General features: G+C 41.2%; 1 protein-coding gene across 4 annotated transcripts in view; it reads right to left on the bottom strand.

Annotated features, from left to right (window-relative positions):
• The window catches only part of APLP2 (amyloid beta precursor like protein 2), an 89,299-nt gene extending 77,646 nt beyond the window's left edge, over window positions 1-11,653 (bottom strand). For all 4 annotated transcript variants that reach the window (XM_030331596.2, XM_030331597.2, XM_030331598.2 and 1 more), the window contains exon 1: window positions 11,451-11,653. In XM_030331596.2, the coding sequence (XP_030187456.1) occupies window positions 11,451-11,555 (105 nt within the window). In that variant the 5' untranslated portion in view covers window positions 11,556-11,653. The remainder of the gene's footprint in view (window positions 1-11,450) is intronic.
• Between the last annotated feature and the right edge of the window lie 375 nt (window positions 11,654-12,028).

The raw sequence follows: 12,028 nt of genomic DNA, 5'->3' as shown, positions 1-12,028 counted from the left end.
ATTTTTAACATACTTTTCTCACTAACGGGAAAAAAAAGATTACAAAAATCATTAAGGATAAAAATCTGGACAACAGAAAACAACATGATCAGCACATACAATAAAACACCAGAAGTAACAAGTGAAGAATACATACTCTCTTCACACACACAATGAAAATTTTACCATAAACCAATCACAAAACAAATCTCAACAAATTTCAAAGGACTGAAATCATACAGACTGGTTCTCTGACCACAGTGCAGTTAAGCTAGAAATAAATAACAAAAGACAACCAGAAAAATCCCCATATATTTAGAAATTAACAAATGTACTTCTAAATAGAAAAAAATTGAATTACAAAGGAAAACAAATTTTTTTACTGAATGATAATGAAAATATTATTATCAAAACTTATATGCTGTTTAAGGGTACAAACTTGCAACTAGTAGATAAATAAGTTTTAGATGTAACACACAACATAGTGATTACCATCAACAATACTGTATTATATGGGTGCCTGGGTGGCTCAAGTCAGTTAAGTATGTGACTCTTGGCTTAGGTCATGATCTCACAGTTCATGAGATCGAGCCCCACATTGGATTCTCTCTCTCCGCTCTCTTCCCCTCCCCCACTCTCTCTTTCTCAAAATAAGTAAACTTAAAAAAAAAAATACCGTATTATAAACTTCAATGTTGCTAACAGACTAGATCTTAATTGTTCTCACTACAAAAAAGACATTACGTGAATTATATATAATATGGTGGTATTAGCTAACATGATAGTGGTAATCATACTGCAATACGTAAACCAACACACTGCACACCTCAAACTTCTACATTATAGGTCAATTACACCTCAACTTTTAAAAATATATTAAATAGGGACACCTCACAGTTCATAAGATCAAGCTCTGGGTTGACAGCATGGAGCCTGATTGGGATTCTCTCTCTCCCTTTCTCTCTGCCCCTCCCCTGCTCACTCGTGCGCTCTCCCTCTCTCTCAAATTAAATAAACTTAAACATACACACACACACACACACACACACACACACACACGTGTGTGTGTGTGTGTGTATAATAGAAAACTAAAAATAAAACAAACCCTTGTGAGGTGCAGCTAAAGCCCTTTCCAGAGGAAAATTTATAGCTTTAAATTAATAGAAAAGCAGAAAGCCTGGAAAAAAATTTTAAGTAGTCACATCAAATTGTTAGAAAAAAAATAAATTAAATCCCTGGAAGTAAAAAGAAGAAAATAATAATGAGCAGAAATAAATCAAATGGAGGCTGGCCAGTCACTACAGTATGCAACTCTTGATCTCAGGGTTGTATGTTCAAGCCCCACATTGGGTATAGTGATTACTTAAAAGTAAAATCTTAGGAAGGAGGGAAGGGAAGGGAAGGTAGAAAGAAAGAAAAACAAAATAAACATACAACAGAGAGGATCAACAAAAATCTACCAAAGTAGATTATTTAAAAAGACTTATTAACACCTGGCAAGACTGACTTTAAAAAAAAAAAAAAAAAAAAAAAAAAAAAAAAAAAAAAAAATAACCAAAGTCAGGAATGAAAAAAGGGGACATCACTGCAGATTCTATTCATATTACAAAGACCATTAAGAATATATTATAAACAACTTCAATCAAATAATATCAATTTAAAGGTCCAATGTTAATAGATTACTAGAGAAGCATAATCAAACTCACACAAGGTATGACTAGCCCTACAATTAGTAAATAAATTGGATCCATAATTGGAAATGTTACCACAAAGAAAAGTCCAGATGGCTTCACTGGTAAATTTTTTCCAAACGCTTAAAGAAAAAATAATGTCAATCTTAAGTAAAATACTCCAGAGAATAGAAAAAGAGGAAATAGCCTAAGTCATTTTGAAGCCATAAAACTTTGACATTGAAATCTGATAAATACATTATAAAAGAGAAAAATTACAGGTCCAACACACTTTTGAGCACAAAGGCAAAAATCCTGAACAAAACTTTACCAACCAAATCCAGAAAATAAGTTTGGCTCATTTCAGGAATGCAAAAGTTGCTTACATATTTTAAAAAGTCAATTAATATACTTCATACTATCAAAACTAAAGAGAAAAATCATATGACCATCTTACTAACTGAAAAAAAAAAAGTGAAAAACATTCAATGTTCATTCATGACAGCAATCTTTAGCAAATTTAGAATGAAAGAGCTCTTCCTTAATCTAATAATGGGCATGGTATCTACAAAGAAACCTACAAGTATTATATAAATAGTGAAATAGTTTCCCTCTTGAGATCAGGAGTTGGGACAGAGATACCAGTTATTACCACTTCTCTTAAGCATTTTACTAGAGTCTTAGCCAGTGCAATAAAGCAAGAAAAAGAAAGAAAAGCTATGGGGCACCTGGGTGGCTCAGTCAGTTAAGCGTCCGACTTCAGCTCAGGTCATGATCTCACGGCTTGTGAGTTCAAGCTCCTCGTCAGGCTCTGTGATGACAGCTCAGAGCCTGGAGCCTGCTTCAGATTCTGTGTGTGTGTGTGTGTGTGTGTGTGTGTGTGTGTGTGTGTCTGCCCCTCCCCACTCATGCTCTGTCTCTCAAAAATAAACAAACATTAAAAAAATTTTATTTATTTATTTTTTTATTTTATTTTATTTTTTTTTCAACGTTTATTTATTTTCGGGACAGAGAGAGACAGAGCATGAACGGGGGAGGGGCAGAGAGGGAGGGAGACACAGAATCGGAAACAGGCTCCAGGCTCCGAGCCATCAGCCCAGAGCCCAACGCGGGGCTCGAACTCACAGACCGCGAGATCGTGACCTGGCTGAAGTCAGACGCTTAACCGACTGCGCCACCCAGGCGCCCCAAAAAAAATTTTTTTAAAGAAAAGCTGTACGAATAGGAAGGAAAGAAATAAAACTGTCATAATTCACAGAATATATTCAGAAATTTTCAAAATCACAAATTATTAGAATTAGTACACTAGTTTAGCAAGTCTCCTGGATACATGGTCAATTTGGAAGTATCAACTGCATTTCACGATGCAGGACAGCAAAAAGGACAAAAAAAATTACAACAGCATTAAAAATAATCAAATACCTATGAATAAATCCAACACAAGATGGTACAACATTTCTATGCAGAAACCTATACAAAAGACTGAGAGTAATGAGAGAAGACCTAAATAAAGGTATATGCCATGTTTCTAGATTGTAAAATTATTTATAAAAGTCAATTTTCCCCAATTAACCACAGACTCCATGCAATCCCAATCAAAATTCTACCCAGTGTTTGTTTTTGATGAAATGTATATGGAAAGAAAAGAATTGTGAAATAGTCAAAACACTAGTGAAGACAACCAAGGTAAAAGGGCATGCTCTGGTAGATATAAGTATAGGTACCGAGAGACACAGGCTTGGTGCAAGGATACACATGGACATCAGTGATTAAGGGAGTCGAGAAACAGACTCACCCACACAGAGATATTAATTAGCAATGAAAGCACCATGGCAGAACAGAAGGGAAAGGATGACCTTGACAATAAATGGTGCAAGCTGGATAGCCATATGGTATGGGCCACATACCCATATGGAAAAGATAAAAATAAAAAGACCCATACTTCTTATTACACAAAAAATCAGTCCCAGGTAAATTGTAGCTCTAAATGTGCCAGGCAAAATAAAAAGTTCCTAATCTAGGAGAATAACTTTGCCCTCACGGTACAAAAAGACCTCTCAAATAGTACACAAAAAGCACCTATAATCATAATAATAAACAGAAAAAGTATACATCAAAATTAAGAACTTCTCCCAAAGACATCATTAAGACAAATAAAAATGTAAGCCACAGAGAACAGCAGTATCCCAACAACCTCAAACTGGAAACATCCCAAATGTCCATCAGCAGAACTATACAGCTACACTCAACAATACAAATGACAAAAACATGGTTGGTAAGGGGCACCTTGATGGCTCAGTCGGTTGAGTGTCTGAATCCTGACCTCAGGGTTGTGAGTTCAAGCCCTGTGTTGGGCTCTGCACTAGGCGTGAAGCAAAAGCAAAACAAAACAAAACACCACATGGTTAGTGAAAGAAGGGTGCCTGGCTGGCTCAGTCAGAAGAGCATGTGGCTCTTGATCTCGGGGTTGTCAATCTGAGCCCTTGTATTGGGTGCAGAGATTACTCAAAACAAAACAAAACAAAACAAAACATGGCTTCTGAAAGAGCCCAGGTACTTAAGAATACATACAGAAGGAAGGGCTCCATTTATATAAATCTAGAAAACAGGATGAACTACAGTGCTTTAGGATAAAGCTTGGATGGTAAAACTATAAAGAGTAAGTAATGACCCTAAAGGTCAGGATAATAATACCTGGGGAGGTAAAGAGGGTTGGGGTGGGAATGTTCTATTTTTTGACCTTGGCAGTGGTTACACAAGTACGTGTTTTATGAAAACACATACTGAACTATAAATTTTTAAAAGCTCAAAAATACTCAGGGGCTTTTGACGGAGGGAGGGTTGCAATGGTGCCACGCATGCTTGGCACCTTTGAGTACGGGGTTAGCTTTACTTTCCATCCAAGTATCTCAGCTTTTAAATCATAGTATGTTCAAACAATGAATACTTCCACACTGATAACAAACATTTATTACAATTCTAAGAGGCTGAGCACACTTCTGTGGAATCCAGAAAGAAAGGGGTGTCTGTCAACATGAAAACATGAAGGGGAATGCTAAATTCCCAACTCAAGATAAAACTTACTTCTGGAAAGGTAGGTTAATGGGATTAGAAAACGTTCAAAGGAGGCCTTTCTATTGCAATGTTTTCTTTCTGTATCGATAATGTTTTAGTACTGGGGGGAAAAAGACTAAAGCAAATATGGGAAGTGTTAACATTTGACAAAACTGGGTGGTGTATCTAGGAGTATCTTGTATTTTTGCTGTACTATGTTGGAAATAGTCCTAATTAAAGGGAGTAAAACAAAAGAATATCCTATACTCTTCTCAGCCCGTTTCTCCACATAAAAACTCTGCTTCAATATTTGCAACTCATCTGTTTAGCCTTCCAGAGACAAACTACAAAATATTCTAAAATACTTAACGTTCTTCACCACTACCACTAACCCACATTTTCTTCTTCTCCAGGCTCAATAGCTCCCTTACAGTTCATCCCCGTTCCAGGTCTTCACCAGCCTAGCCGTTCCGTCCTAGATGGCAACATCCCTCAAAATGAAGTGCCAAGATCCTAATCAACGCACTGTGTGAGGTTCCTCCAATTTCTCCAATTTGCCAGCAAATGTTTAATTCACAGATCATTTAGATAAGAATAAATTCGTTCTTTTTCCCTCCAGCCAGCCCAGCTATTATATAAGCTCCCAAATGGAGCATGCCCTTGTAGCAGGCATCAGGTTATCCACCCAACATCCACAGCCCTCTCTTCCAACAGAACCCAGCTGGCAGCACCATTCCTGCCAGTTTGAGAACTGGTTTGGCCAGAAGCATCTGATGTAATTCTGTCCAGTAAGACTTGTGGATACTCTGCTGGTGGGCTTTGAGAAAGACTTCTTCACCCTAAGGGGAGATACACAAGAAGAGACAGCCTCTTCCTCCCCTGGACCTTATACCAGAGCACGTCCTCTGGAACTACAACACCCAATCTGCAACCACAAGAGGCATTCGGCTGAGAAAGGGCCAGTGGACAGGTTGGGCTGAGCTGCTCAAGTAACCAATCTCACAGGTGCCCCACTTCAAATGCTGATTAACTTTTCTCTGGACCAGTCTTATTCCAGTCATTGTGGTTATAGTGTCACCCTCTTCTTATGGTTTGTCTATCCAGTAGGCAGGCTAGTGACGGTAAATCTGGTGAGGATAGTCTTTTCTCTTCCAAATAATCCCATACCCTGATTTTGAGAAGATCCCCCCCCCTCCACAGGCGGTCTTTTAAATTTCCTTTCCTTAAATTTTACAGAACACAAAGATGAAACAAGCTTACTATTTAAAGAGAGAGGGAGGGAACTGGCACATTATGTTAAAAGGCATTAGAAGTGTTTAAAAATCCATGGAAAATGTGAAAAGGCAAAGTCCCCTGTAATTACATCCTTCAAAGATAACCACTATTATACTTCGGTATATATTGATTCATGATATATTGGAACTTCTGGGAAATCAGGGTTTTTTTTAATGTTTATTTTTGAGACAGACAGAAAGCGAGTGGGGGAGGGGCAGAGAGTGCGGGGAGACAGAATCTGAAGCAGGCTCTAGGCTCTGAGCTGTCAGCCAGAGCCCGATGAGGGGCTCAAACTCACAAGCAGTGAGATCATGACCTGAGCCGAAGTAGGAACACTTAACTGACTGAGCCACCCAGGCGCCCCTAAATTAGTTTCTCTTAAAGCAAATATTTAGGTAGTGGGGAAAAGAGAAGAAGAAATCTACAACGACACGAGAAATATTATGAAACACCATGACACAGAGAAAAGAAAAGTGCAACAGATTTAGAAGACGATGGATAGATTGATACCATGGCCCTGCTGCATGGCCTTAAACCTTCGGCCTCTACCGACTCCCTTTTTAGGTGCGGATAACAATACCTACACTTCAGCAGACTGTTTGGAGACAGCAGATAAGGTACCCAAATGAGTTCTGTTAGGGTTTTTTTATTTCCTGGAGTTTTGTTTTTCTCGGCTTGCACTCAAGAATCACCTGGGGAGCATTTAAAACTGAGAATCCCAGATGCACTCAATGAGAACCTCTGAGGATGGGGCCTACAAATCACATGCATGTGCACTTTGTAGAGTAAAAAAACGCTATGTGTATTTGTTTTTACTATGTAGCATTTAGCATCTAACACAGAACCTCACAACAGTGATTCAATAAACACTAGCAGGAGACATAATAAACGAAAAGTCTTATTTTAAAAGCATATTTTAGTTATGTTTCAAGAAATTTCATTTAAAAAAACCTTCAAGATGATTATGTAAGAAAAATTCTCTTAGCAAAAGTAATGAATTGTAGTTGATACAAAGGATGGGAATCCATTTCTATTTGAATGGGCCTACATGGTTCACTTTACATCTTAGGCCATAGATCAAGGTACACGACACTAAATTTAATTAAGCATCAAGGTAATCTGTTTTATCTCACTAAAACACAACTCATGAAAACTGAATTATAGACGATTTCAAATTCTCCCCCTAATGGCCCCCTCCATAGAAGCTACGATTACTGGACAAAGATTTATCCCTACCTTTTGTCACACAGAAAACTTGATTTTTCTTTCAGTAGTTTGTTTTAGGACAATTCAAAATAGTGTTAGGAACCAGCTCCAATATGCACTATAAACCAGTTTTATAAGATACATGTACTTGATATATCTGCAAAAATATATATCCCCAAAATGTTTACAGTGACGTTTTCCTGGATAATATGAGATTATTTTTTCAGCTTTTTATTTATCTGTAGTTTTTTAGTTTTTACAATGAATGTGCACAACCTATATAACCTTTCTTCTGTTATTTTAAAAAGAAAATGCAGAATAGGGTGCCTGGCTGGCTCAGTCAGTAGAGCATACTACTCTTGATCTCAGGGTTATACATATGAGCCCCACACGTTCGGTGTACAGATTACTTAAAAATAAAATCTCTAAAAAAAAAAAAAGTGCATAAGCCCAAGATTTCATTAAGGGTGAACAACATAATTCAAGAATCTTGAACAGTGTTTAAGTTTTGGTCTTCCAAAGTCAAAGCAACATCAGAGAAGTTAAAAATCTGCTTTTTATATTTGGAAAACATTAATAGCCCTTCACATGTTACTGCCAAGACTTTTAAAGCTCTTTAGCTTTAAAAATAACTATGCTTTCGAATGCTATAAAAAACATTATTGGATCAACTGACAAACTGGAAAACAGGAGACTTGATCAAAGTATTTTATCAATGTTAAATTTCCTTAAATCGATAACTGTACTAAGGTATGTTTTAAGAGTTACATGTTACGACAATGTCCTTGGTTCTTAGGAAATATACAATGAAGGGGTTAAGGGGCACGACTATGCAACTCACAAACTATTCAGCAAAAAATGCATAATAATAGAATGAAAGATAAAGCGAATGCTGAATAGGGAAAGCATCAACAACTGGTGAATCTGGATATGAGAGCCATTTCTACAATTTTTGCTATTTTTGTAAGCTTAAATTATCTCCAAATAACATTTTTAGTTGAAAAAAGTAACCAAAAAGTAACATTTAAAATTGTCCTAAAAAACAAGATCATGCTGGACCGACTGCAAGCAAGACATTAAATTAGCACCCTCCAGAAGGAATATAAGCTCTATGGGTTGTATTTTCAGGTGGTCACATTAAAATCAAAAGAAACAGGTGAAACTAATTTTAACATATTTTACTTAGCCAATGATTAAAGTACCATTTCAATGTAATCAATATAAAAATTATTAGTGAGATTTTTTACAATTTTTTTCACATTAAGTCTTCAAAATCTGGTGTGCATTTTAGAGTACATCTCAATTCAGATGCTAAATTTTCATAGGAAATTCCTGATGCGTTTAGATTTCATCAAGTATACAGGTGAAAAAGTAGACCCACATAACCAAGTTGTTTGAAATACAGTTAAAAGTTTTCCAGTCACTGAACTCTCAGCTTTAAATGCCCACTTAAGTTAATTAAAATTAAATAAAGTGGAAAACTCATTTCTTAATCATACTAGCCACACTGCACGCTCAGGAGCCACATGTGGCTACACTGTAAAAGAGCCCAGATTTGGACGATGAAACCAATACCCTCTATGAAAGGAGGACCCGATTGCCAAGCCTTAGCTTATCATACTCACCAAAAGATTTTTAGCAGTTTTCATAAAATGACTGATAATCCTGCCAGAAGCCTTAACATCTCCCCAGGTCACAATCAGACATTCCCTAAACCACCACTCAGAAATACCAACACAAAGCCTTCTTTATCTTCTAAATCAATTGTCATACCTTGTATTTGAGCTTCCTGAAAACTGCCTATCAAATAAATGCCCCTCTTTTAAATGTTAGCAGAATGAACCAGAGTTCTGGCTCTCAGAAGCGTCCATGTCCATTGTTAAAGAGTGCAGAGTTTCAGCATAAATACGGTCTGAGAATCCCAAATGGGAGGGAGCATGCACACAACAGAACATATCCTGGATTTAAAACCAATGACCTGAGTACCGAGGTGGGTTTTTCTTTTTAAACAGGTGTAAGAGATTAATTCCGTCAACAGCAAGCAACCCTAACGATTTGCCAATCAATAATTCTGCGCCAAGCAACTTGATCAGGGATTTGGCTAGAATCCCTTTGGCTAATCTCAATAAAGACCTTCCCAAAGACATCCTGATTTAGGCCATTCTCATCTAAATCAAGGTTTAGCAGTCCTTTGCCTGAAAGCAAATAAATGAAATGAAATGAAATTATATATATATATATATATATATATATATATGAATAACATTTTGCCTGCTTGACAAAAGGAAAAACGATCTGAAAGATAATTTAGTGTGGGCAAAAATATTGTTTCAAAGATGGAAATTAGCATAAAACAGCATTTAAAAACCATTTTAGGGAAATGTCTAATTAATACCTTGTATCTAGCCAGACTTTTCAACTGAACAATGTTGTGGGTAACAACTGAATTTAATCCACGACAACTAATTCTGACACTGCTAGTTTTTCTTTCTCTGCAGGCATCCATACAGGTGTTAATATTCTGCTTAAACTTAAAAGAAGATGTTCTTTAAAACCAATGACTCCTTTATGATGAATCTACGAGTGCCTAAAATTACCCATTCCCCTGGCAAGTGAGGTAAAAGAGGGTGACACCCTGACCTAAAAGTTCCATGTTCCACGCAAAATTCTTTTTTTCCCCTTCCTCTGCCATCCACTGATCTACCTCTCCCAACATCGGGATCACAGATACAAATCTTACCACTGTGTGGAAACTAAAATAATCCTCATCTGAAAGCACGGATGTAGAAACATTAACTATTCCTACTTAAAACATAACTTCCTTCCCCCACCTTCCTCCAAAGAATCATAAAGCTTTAAGCAGGATGAACACAAATATTTTAAGCCGTTCCATGGGAGGGGTGTTCTTGATTAGATTTACTTGACCCTGGAAATGTTTAAACATTCTGTAGAAGACCACATTCTAACTTGAGGGTTTTGCTAGAAACTTCGCAGTCAATGCCTATGTAATCCAATCCAGTCTCACTTCTCTCTGAAATTAGCTAAATACGCAGAAATCTATTGTAATTTTAAAAACAGTGAAGAGGGAAAAGACATAAACTACACCCGAAGCACATTCCAATCCGACAGTTCAAGCACTATATCCAGAAGGCAAGTAAAAATAAAGTCCCCTGTCTCCCTCAGGAACAGAAAGGTTTTCACGAACGGCAAGGGCCAGACCACGCTGTTCGAACCCTCACCGACCCCAGCAACCCTGCCCGTTCCCGCGGCCTGAACTCCAGCGAATCACCCGAGAACCCAGGCTACTTAACCACCTGGCCGCACAAAGATGTTGATGGGGTCGTCAGATGCAGCACAGCTACTTAAATTCTGACGCCAAAAAAAGTAGGATTAAACAAGTTTCTGCACCGTCTTCATCGGTACCTTTCCTCCTCGCTGGAACCCACTGAAGAGGGGAGCAGCGCAAACACCAAAGAGGGGTTTCCCGTTGTTTACTAGACTTAGACAAACAGCTATATTTAACGATTCCTCCCAAAGGCCTGATGCCAGAGCGGTGGATCTTTTGAGAGGAAGGCACACAGGAAGCCGAAGGCACACCCGCTGCTTGGTGCAGGAGCATTCTCCCGGTGCAGCCAAAGCGGCGCTCGCCCCAGCACCTCGACACTTTCCAAGGGCCAGCCCAGGAAGCCTGCATCCCCACAGGCAAAGCCCACGCTGCCAACAAAGGCTGCATCTCCTGCTTCCAGGGGGGATGCCCCACCATCGGACGCAGGGAGCGCGCTGCCCGCCGCAGCCCGGGAGCTGGGGTCTGTGCGGAGCCGCCCCCGGAGGGAGCCGCGCCGCACCGAGGTCCGGAGCGGAGGACCGCCGGCCGCGGCCTCGGGGCGCAGAGGCTCGCGGAATCCCGGGGGAGAACGGGTTGAGCGGCTGAGCCGCGCAGGGTCCCCAGAGGATGTGGCGGCGCCGCGGGCGGTATGGGGGCTGGGGCGGCCGAGGCGGCCCGCCGCCCCCCGCAGCCCCGATGCCTTTCATTTGGCCTCTGCGGCGGCGGAGGCAGCTCGACCTCCAGCGCTAAGCACTGCGCCAAGCAGGGGAGGGCGGGGGAGGCGCCGCCAGACCCGCCGCAGCGCCGGACCACCCCCACTCCCCGCTCTCCATGCCGCGCCCCCAGCCCGGCCCGGACCCCGCGGCCCGCCGGTCCGCTGGCAGGCCGCGCTCCCACGGCGGCCGAAGGAGACTGCGCTCGGGCGCTCGCCCGGTCCCCACCTCGATGTAGCCAGCCAGTGCCGCGGCAGACGCCGTGAGCCCGAGCAGCAGCAGGACCAGGAGCTTGCCGGTGGCCGTGGCGACCGCGGTCCTGGTGGCCGCCATCCCTCGCCGGGTCGCTCTAAGCGCTCGACTAATGCAGCTCACACACAAGAACTTGGGAGCTTTCCCCACCGCGACCCAGAGGCATCTGAAGCCCGTTCGCCGCCGCCCCGGGGGTTTTACACCAACCGGAACTGACTTCACAAAACCACGCCCTCCTTCTCCGACGCCCAATGCCGCCCCGTAGAGCCGCCCCAAGGCACCGCCCCCTGTTCGGCCCAGACCCAATCAGGGAACAAAAGATCCCGCACCTCCCTCGCGCCCCAGCCGCGAGCCCCGGCAGGCCCCGCCTCCTGCCTGTGACGGCCCCGCCCCCGCTTGGGACCCTAGCTGCGGCCGCGTAGCTAGGGGGTGTGCGCGGGGTGCGTTGGAGGCCGCGGCTCCGCTGCGGGTGGGGGATTGCTCTGGCCTCCTGCACCGTGAAAGGTTATCTGGCCGCGCAGCGCTTGTACGACCGCCTGCAACCTCCTGATTCG

This window comes from Lynx canadensis, chromosome D1 (genome assembly GCF_007474595.2).
Source record: "Lynx canadensis isolate LIC74 chromosome D1, mLynCan4.pri.v2, whole genome shotgun sequence".
Lineage (NCBI taxonomy): Eukaryota > Metazoa > Chordata > Mammalia > Carnivora > Felidae > Lynx > Lynx canadensis.
This window is presented reverse-complemented; position numbering and strand designations above follow the sequence as displayed.